Source organism: Nansenia antarctica (assembly GCF_963989245.1).
Source record: "Nansenia antarctica genome assembly, chromosome: 1".
NCBI lineage: Eukaryota > Metazoa > Chordata > Actinopteri > Argentiniformes > Microstomatidae > Nansenia > Nansenia antarctica.
In genome coordinates, this window is record NC_137674.1 from 108,777,866 (window position 1) to 108,787,420 (window position 9,555).

A 9,555-nucleotide genomic window follows, 5' to 3' on the forward strand; every position below is an offset into this window, starting at 1 on the left:
GGTGGGGGAGGGGAATGGCCTTGTATCCCTCTATGTCTGTATAAACATGATCTAGAGTTAGTCACCTCTGGTAGGGCAGGAGACATTCTGGTGGAATTGACCTATCGCTAAGCCACGCCCCAAAATAGAAATTGTCCAATCATATCACAGCAAAAGTCACGACAGGCAGAAAACTCGGACAAACAACTCGCTAATATCTGATGGTGAAAAGCTTCTAGACTAAATATTCTTGTCATTTAAAAAAAAACATGTCTATTACTTGCTGTGGTAAATCAGAGATCAGAAACTCCCGCCATTGTAAGTCATTGAATGTCATTCAGTCACGGTCGGCCAGTCAGTCACTGTCAGTGAAGCGTTGTTTGTTTGTCCGAGTTTGGCGTGGCTTAGCGATAGGTCCATTGTTTCCTATACCTGTTCGTTAATACTGTGTTCTATGTACTAATGTTATCTGTTGTTCCCTGGTTCATATCAGCCCAATAGAGCTCTCAGGTCTTGCTCTGTGTACCACATGTACAAAAGAAGAGATTTGGTGAGGCTGCATTCTCATTTTAAGCATCCAAATTGTGGAATGCACTGCCAGTTTATATTAGGGATGCAACCTCAGCAAATATTATGTTCAAGTCAAGACTAAAAATCCATCTTTTTAATATTGCCTTTAAATGACTAAATAATTAAATGATGATTATATAATGATCAAAGCACTTTGAGCTGCAATGTTATTATGAAGTTATTATTATTATATTATTATTATTATCATGTGTTCCAGATTGGCAGAGCAATGACTCTCAATGAGTCGTGTCTATACACAGAAGGTAAATGGACTGAATTATATAGCACCTTATTCCAAAGCTCTTTCCAACGGCCTCTCATTCACCCATTCACACACCCATTCACACACCAATGGCGTCAAGCTACCATGCAAGGCGCCGGCCCGCTCATTGGGAGCAATTTGGGGTTTAGTATCTTGCCCAAGGACACCTCGACATGTGTTTTGATCATTCCATACCTCCCCTCTCTCATCTATCCATCCTGTCTTTAATTTATCCATTCTTCCATCCAACCAACCATCCAACCAACCTATCTCACTTTCTTTCAACAGAAAAAACCTTCATTCATCCTAAAAAAATTAAAAAAAGCTGTCTGATATGCATTAAACTGATTAAACTGTCAAGCTTTTTTAACTCCAAAAACTCATCTGGTTCTCATCCAATTTCACTTAAGTCTGTCTCTCTCTCTCTCTCTCTCTCTCTCTCTCTCTCTCTCTCTCTCTCTCTCTCTCTCTCTCTCTCTCTCTCTCTCTCTCTCTCTCTATATATATATATATTATTATTTTTCTTTTGGATTTATTATTATTATATATATTATTTTTTTTAGCTCTGTAGCACCCAACATCATTGAAACAGTAGTTTTTTGTTGTTCTTTTCTAATAGCAGTTATAAATGTATATGCACCTAATAAATAAAACTGATTGTGCTTCAGGCACTAAGTACATTTACAAAGGCTGTAATTACATTCTAAGAAACCTGTTATCTTCCATCGGTTCCTAGGTCCAGTACACACCACACCTAAATGCAACGGTTCACTTTGTAGTGAGTGCTTAATCCTATCAGGGTCACACAGAGTCCTAGGGGAAAGGAAAGGGATTCAAAGTTTGTCATTGCACAGAGTTCAACAAAACACATTTATGCTCTAGAGGGGGCATCTAGGCAAGGGGTCACAGCCATTATAGAGCAATTAAGGGTTTATTGCCTTGCTCAGGGACACTTCCGGGGGTATGAACCAAATGTGTACATTCTAAAAAAAAGCAGCTGGTGACTAAACAAAGTTGACTCCAGCTACTCTGCAAGTGAGCCAGGCACGTGGCAACCTGAAGAAACTTCTGGAAGGTAACGCACCGTGGCTATCTGTGCAGGGATCTGCACCACACCCACAGAACAATATAAAGAAGGCTATCTGGGGGCGAGGCCTGGTTATCAGGCAGTGATGTCTTGTCTCTGATATGCCTGTACAGAATAAGAATGGGGTCGACTACAGGTAATAACGTGCCAACGCTTGGTAGTGTGTACGAGTCTTAACGAATTCATTTATTTTCCACATAACGCAGTGTCACCGAAGGGACTAGTATGCTGCGCTGCCTTATCTCTGGGGATTAACCGCACGAAACAACTCTTACAGCCGCAATAAATCAGTAATTAAATCATTGATCACATCGCTAGGGGACTGAAATGTTTTCCAGAGGACAAACAGTGCTATGTGTTGAGCATTGTGTTGCTGTACGTAGTGAACTGGTATAAAAAGGATTCAAGCTAATGTTTGTGTATATCTGGTAAACATAAACACATGCAGTACAGTTTGTACAATTGCAGAGCGAAATCTAAATTGGTTCCATGTGTGAATAACATGAAATTCAGTTAACTTAAAGGAATGTTCAACCAAATTCATTTTTTCCTTCCTGGTTTTTGGCCTGACGTCCTCTGCAGTTGATTAACCCAGACAGTCTTTAGTTACATGTTTTGCTTCCTTAGATACTGAGCAGTCGTATGTTTTAGGCTCCGTCAGGCCCCATTCATTCTGGAAATGACGTCCAAAACACTTTGCAGACACTCCAAATCACCTCATAACCATAAAACAATCCTGGTCTGAAGACAGGGCCTGCGTTTGATTGTCGCAGCACAATAGTCGCCGACGAGCCAACTGTGACTTTTTTTCTCCACGTTTTATTTGAGATAATTTCACCTCGACAAAACAACCAACAGGAGGCGTAGTTAAGCAGTCTGTGCTGTGGTGCATGATGGGTAGTGGTGCATGATGGGTAGTGTTGCATGATGGGTAGTGTGCTGTGTTGCAGGATTGGTAGTGTGCTGTGTTGCATGATGGGTAGTGTGCTGTGTTGCATTATGGGTAGTGTTGCATGTTGGATAGTGTGCTGTGGTGCATGATGGGAATTGTGCTGTGGTGCATGATGGGAAGTCGATGTGTAATTGTTGTTTGTTGTGGTGTTGTGTTCTAACAGCAGACTGTATCCTATGTACTGTCTGTGTGTGTCCAAGAACATTTTCCTCAGTACAATACAATCTTATTTTATCTTATCTAATCTTATCTTATCTAATCTTATCTCCTCTTACTTCTAAGGGGTTATTAATAACTGGCTGCCCGTAGCGGGGCTGACTGATGCCAGGCTAGTACAGGTCAAGGCCAGCTGGTTCTACACCGTCACTCCCGGCAATAGAGGCGCACGCCAGACCTGTTAGGTGCTTAAAACTCTGACTTTTTTCTTCCTCCTTCTTCTTCTTCTTCTTCTTCTTCCTCTTCCTCTTCCTCTTCTTGGTGGGTGGCAAGCATAAACCAAGTTAAACCAAGTTAGCTCGCTGTAACTGCACTAACAAATGGATTCGAAAGGCGCTTTTTACAAATGCTTACTGGACACTGTAACCGATTTAAGCATTTTGTTACCATTACAACACAATGCTGAAGTGTACTTCAGCGCAAGTGCATTTGAGAAATTCGCTCAGCATGATGCTGATGAATGATGGATGACTCATGGAATGCCTCTCGTCCAATCGATATTACTCGGTCCCTTTATGACTTTGAACCCAGTGTGCGCTCCGGCACTCTCAGAGCTAATTTACGAAAACAGTAAGCGTTTTTTTTTTTTTTTTTAATAATGCAGACAAAAGATTTTAGAGAGAGAGGAATTGTGTCATAATGTGAGTTGAATTGTGAGACAAGAAAGTACGGAGGGAAAGGTAGACAACATAGTTTTTATTATTGTAGATATATGTACACAATTTTGTATTAAAAAAAAAGAAAAATTAAAAGATTTATAAAAATACATTAACAATGTCTGCATACAAAATACATTCATTTTCAAAAAATCAACAATGAAAATAGAGATATAGAGTACATTATATAGTATACTGGTGACCGTCATGTGAGGTACAGTAAACGCTGCAGCACGCAGCCACACCAGACAGGTCATAGACAAGGTTGAACTACGACCTTTATTGACCCTGAAGCTGACATCCTTACCCTCAGCAAGGCTGAGCAGAGAACGGTTGGCTTTAGGCCCTCATGTTGGCTTTAGGCCCTCATGCAAAACCGCAGATTGAAAAGGAGGATCTTACGCTCCTGTTTAGAGGAATGAAAAGTCCTCCTTTTCTTTTGCTGCCTGTATGTTGTCCTCAGAACAGACTCAAAGCCACAGGCCGTTTCTTGTCTCAGGTTTGACATACATAGGCCTCCGTACTTGTAAAACTGTGTTCGTGAGTACATCACAGTTCAGTGCAAACTGACAAAGGCTTAGTTCACACGGCAGGTCTTGATGCTCAATTCCGATTTTTTTACACAGATCCGATTGTTTTGTTTGGCAGTTCACATTACTTTTAAAATGTGACCTATATTTGACCTACATTGACTCCTGTGTGAACATTCCACGGCCCTGAACAGACCCGCATGTGCAGAAGGACAATAACAATGACGTCAGGACATCACGCGCAGCGCACTGTTTACGGAAGTGATTCATGTTCATGTTCATTCTGTAGTTACCGCCAAGGAACCGGCGCAGAATTGTGATGATTGTATCTCTGTCGCTCTAGATAGAGTGACGTAAAAGTCGCATTAAACGCGACATGACAGTTCAGACGGTGCTAAATATCAGACATGTATCCGATATAATACCACCTCTGAACGCGACCCAGGTCGGATTTAAAAAAGTCAGATTTCATGTGACTTGCGCTGTTCACACGGTCATGAATAAATCAGACCTGAGTCGCATGTTGGGAAAAACGTCGGATTTGGGTCACATCTCACTGCCGTGTGAACGAGGCCAAAGTGATCTAAACAGAAATGTGACACGGTCTGAAGAAAGGGGGGAACAAGTCGGCAGCCGAATTAATGTTCAGATTTAATTTTGAAAAATGTGAATACATTTCAGCGTTGTTGAAAATCAACGACACACTCGCTAGTCAACTAACACAGCTTGTTTTGTGAGCCTGCTAACAATGTAAAGTAGTGTTATAGTTAACTAGGTAGCAGTGGGGATTACTCACCCAATCCATTGCATTGCGATATGTTGGCTTGACTAGCGAGTGAGTATTGTGATTTTCAACAACGTTGAAATATATTTCCGTGTTTCAAAATAAAAGTCTGAACATTTTGATTGGACTTGTTCCCCCCTTTCACCAGACCGTGTCACAAGCACCACCACATGATGCTGCAATGTGACTGGTAATGTCCCGTTTACACCACTAGAGGCTCTTTGGTCACCAATGATCTCTCATTGGCTCTAGTCAGCTGATGATTGACAGCAGGTTAAGACCCACCCCCTTTTTTAGGGTTGAAAGTTGAAAACCCATTTTCTTTGAGAGTCATTACATAATACTCCTAGTTCCGTTGTTTCCTGGTGGATATATCCCTCACAACGCCTAATAATACGTCTCTAAACCTAAACCACTCACGTTAGTAGACTGTGGAGTGATCTTGAATACTCCCCCCCCCCACTGCATCCCCCCCCACCCCCACCCCACTGCATATACCACTTAGTCGACGTTTCTTACCCAAAGCGACGTACGTTGCAGTGAGTGCATACATTTGCCGGTATATATGGTCCCAGCGGGAATCGAACACACAACCTAAGAGTTGTTAGCACCATGGGAGTAAGTGTGTGCGTGCATGTGTGTGTGTTCGTGTGTGTGTACGTGTGTACGAGTGTGTGTGTACGTGGGTGTCATGTGTGCGCGGACATACATGTGTGTGTGTGTATACGTGTGTGTGTGTGTGTGTGTGTGTGTGTGAGTGTGTGTGTGTGTGTGTGTCGTCATCTACACACCTCCCTGAGGAGGCCGACCGAGACCGAGGTCAGAGAGAGCAGCAGCAGCGTGTGTGTGAAGGAGGAGGCGTGTGTGTGTGTGTGTCCAGCCGAGGAGGGGCCCCCACCACCGCTGGGCGGTCGGGGTGACGATGGTGGTGGGTGGGGGGGGCAGTCTGAGTGGGGCTCCAGGCAGGGTGGGGGTGATAGTGATGATGGCGGGGAATGGGGGGTGCAGTCTGAGTGGGGCTCCAGGCAGGGTGGGGGTGATAGTGATGATGTTGGGGGGTGGGGGGGGCAGTCTGAGCAGGGTGGTGATGGTGGGGGTGGGGGGGGGTGGGGGGGACAGTCCCTGTAGGGCTCGAGGCAGGCGGCGTAGGCCATGGCGTGGGCGATGTAGTTCTGCTCCTTCACGCCGTGGAAGAGGTGCGCCATGGGACCGCGGGCGTAGATGGCCACGTCCTCCCCGCCGTGGGTCTCTGAGTCCAGGGGCACCGCCGCCTGCTGCATGTACTCCTCGTCATCTGGGGGGGGGAGGAGGGAGAGGCATTGATGCGCGACGCATACACTCGTACGCACAGGCATGCAAACACATACTGTAGTAACCCCCACGTAGTACCAGCCAGGTAGATCAACACCTGCCCCACGTTCCCCCGATCAGGTGGACGACCAGGGAGAGAAAACCACAGGCTCGCTAGCCCAATGTACCACACCTGCGCCTCCACACACACCTGCGCAGGCACAGACACACCTGCGCAGGCAGGGGAGCTGACACAGAGTGGGTAGAGCTACGGAGGGACAGGACGCTTCGACTGGGTGAGAGCCGGTCTCCAGGCAGAACAATTCTGAGACAAAAGTATATTGATGAGGCCTCCGTTTGTCGTCACCAAACACGGAGAGAGAGCCCGACAGCCACTGAGGGGAGCCGGTAGGCCCCTCCAACCAACGACAGAGCCCCCCCCCCCGGGCACAGACCGACCCTGCCCGCAGCCCCAGTACTGGAGCCATTAGTGGAGCCATACCCCGCCCCCCCCCTGGACATTTTAGGTGCCAGGCGGCCATTTGAGTTATCTTTATCCCCTGTGCTAATTATTCTTTATTAAACACGCCGGTGAGGCTGAACTGCTCCCTGTTGCCGGTGTCTGTTCCTAGCCTGGTTGTGCTTGTTACACCTGGTCCTATGTAGTGGTTACTTCAATATACACACACACACACACACACACACACACACACAAACAGAGAGTCTTACTTACAGTAATCCACCTGACTGATGTTTCCTCTGGTGCCGTTGACGTGCACGTAGCCAGGTCCGTTAGCGTACAGGATGCTGGTGAAGGGCATCTTGTCATCAGCCCTCTTAGGTGCCAGACCTGGACAACATGACAAGATGGCCGACAGGAAAGATCGGGGCGTAGTGAACATAATGTAACATGGTGGACATGAGTAGTTTAAAGTTCTTAAACTGTTTTATATAGGTGACAACAGCTGGTGAAAGAGGGAACAAGTCGCTTCATCGAACGAATCAAAATGTTCTTTTGACTTTTATTCTGAAAAATGTATATAAATGTCAACGTTGTTGAAAATCAATGACACAGTCTGTAGTCACGTCAAAATATTGCAATGCAATGGATTCGGTGAGAAGTCCTCCACTACTCTACACTAACTAGGTAGCAATGGGCATCACTCCATTGGATTGCAATGTTTTGGCTTGACTAGCGAGTGTGTCATTGCTAGTTCCAACAACATTGAAATGTATTTACATTTTTCAGAATAAAAGTCTGAACATTTGGTCGGTTGCCAACTTGCTCCCGCTTTCACCACCTTCTATCACATCATGTAACATGGTGGACGTGAGAGATTTTTTATTTTATTTTTTACAAAAAAAGAAGAAGAATGTTTTATACATCTGTTTACAGCTACAGGACCTGGGTGAATGAACTATGCAGGGTTCCCACACCTTCTGAAACATCAAATTCAAGCATCTTTCAAGCACCTTTCAAGGACTTTCAAGACTCAATTCCCTCAAATTCAAGGACCCAACATAGTTTGGCATAGTTTGAGACAGAACTAGTTGACGAGCTAAGTATTTTTTTTTTGAATATATATATTATATCAAACATTTTAGAGAGAGAGAGAGACAGAAAGGGGGGAATTCAAGCAATGACCCATGTCTATCATCAAAAACTTTTAAGACTTTGATTTATTTTTCTCAAATTCACAAACTTTCAAGGATTTCAAGGACCCATGGAAACATCATTAAACACACCAGCCACCCTGCCTATGCACTGTTCACTATGTTGTTGTGTGTGATACTACAGAGAGAGACGAGGCTGAAGAATTTCATTGTATTAATACATACGACAATAAACTTGAACTTGAAACTTGAACTTGAACTTGAACCCTGCCTATGACCTGGGAGTCGTACGGCGGGCCGTACCAAAGATGGGGTTCCCGCGGGGGGTGTTCCCTCCGAAGGTGAAGACGTGGGAGTGGTCGGCGGTGACCACGGTGAGGGTGTCGGACTCCCTGGTGAGGTGGGAGGCGCGCTGCACCGCCCGGTCGAACATCACCGCCTCCGTCAGAGCTAGCTTAGCGATTCCGTCATGGTGACCGTGGTCGATCCTCCCTCGTAAAGACAGAAGAAGAAGAAGAAGAAGAAGAAGAAGAGGAAGGTTGTTGATTATGCTGATTCACATTCTGCTGCTATCACCTGTTCTGTTATTGACACTCTGACGCTATTGTATATACAGCTATTGTCGATTGTTGTTTATATCCTGCTTATTCTTTATTGATTGTTGTTTATATCCTGCTTATTCTATTAGTGATTTTGTATTTCTGCTGCAATGCCAATGTCTAATTGAACCTGTACCCAAGAATTGTACTCCTTGTATCCGTACATTGATGTCATAAAAGCAATTCTGATTCTGATTCTCAAAGGTACTCATCTTCCACAAACAGGAAGTAGCCTTTGGGGTTCTTGCTGAGGATCTGGATGGCCTTCTCTGTCATGTCCACGATGGAAGGGTCCCGCGTGCCGTTACGGAACACCTCGAAGCGCATGTCCTTAGGCTCAAACAGGCCTGCGGAGAGAGAGAGAGAGAGAGAGAGAGAGAGAGAGACACAGTACAGAGAGGGAGAGAGAGAGACACAGTACAGAGAGGGAGAGAGAGAGAGAGAGACAGTACAGAGAGGGAGAGAGAGAGAGACACAGTACAGAGAGAGAGAGAGTGCTTAAAAAAAATAGAGAGAGTGCTTATGTGTGTATGTGTGTGTGTGTGTGCGTGTGTGTGTGTGTGTGTGTGTGTGCACGTGCATACATATGTGTGAGTGTGTGTGTGTTTGTCTATGTCTGGGTGGATGTGTGTGTGTGCGTGTGCACGTGCACATGCATTGTGTGTGTGTCTATGTCTGGGTGGATGTGTGTGTGTGTGTGCGTGTGCACGTGCACATGCATAGTGTGTGTCTATGTCTGGGTGGATGTGTGTGCGTGTGCGTGTGTGTGTGTGTGTGTGTGTGTACAACCCCATTACCCATAAGACGGTCAGTAGTTTTCACGTTGATCGCATCAAACTGCTTCTTGTGCCAAACATACTTGGAGACCTTGTTCTGCAACACAGACCAGAGGATCCACTCACTGTTAATAATAATAACAACAATAATAATAACAATAAAAATAACAATAATAATAACAACAATAATGATAACAATAATAATAATAACGCTGATGATGATGATGACGACAACGCCAA

The 9,555-nt window shown here is 44.8% G+C and overlaps 1 protein-coding gene across 1 annotated transcript in view; it reads right to left on the minus strand.

The window, feature by feature from the left end:
- Positions 1 to 1,835: 1,835 nt before the first annotated feature.
- Positions 1,836 to 9,555, minus strand: part of LOC308156358 (alkaline phosphatase-like) — a gene marked incomplete at both ends in the record, with an annotated part of 24,043 nt that continues 16,323 nt past the window's right edge. Inside the window, 6 exons of the mRNA XM_080529696.1 lie at positions 1,836 to 1,916; positions 5,918 to 6,330; positions 7,060 to 7,176; positions 8,244 to 8,428; positions 8,748 to 8,886; positions 9,337 to 9,412. Coding sequence (XP_080385822.1) covers positions 1,836 to 1,916; positions 5,918 to 6,330; positions 7,060 to 7,176; positions 8,244 to 8,428; positions 8,748 to 8,886; positions 9,337 to 9,412 — 1,011 coding nt within the window. The remainder of the gene's footprint in view (positions 1,917 to 5,917; positions 6,331 to 7,059; positions 7,177 to 8,243; positions 8,429 to 8,747; positions 8,887 to 9,336; positions 9,413 to 9,555) is intronic.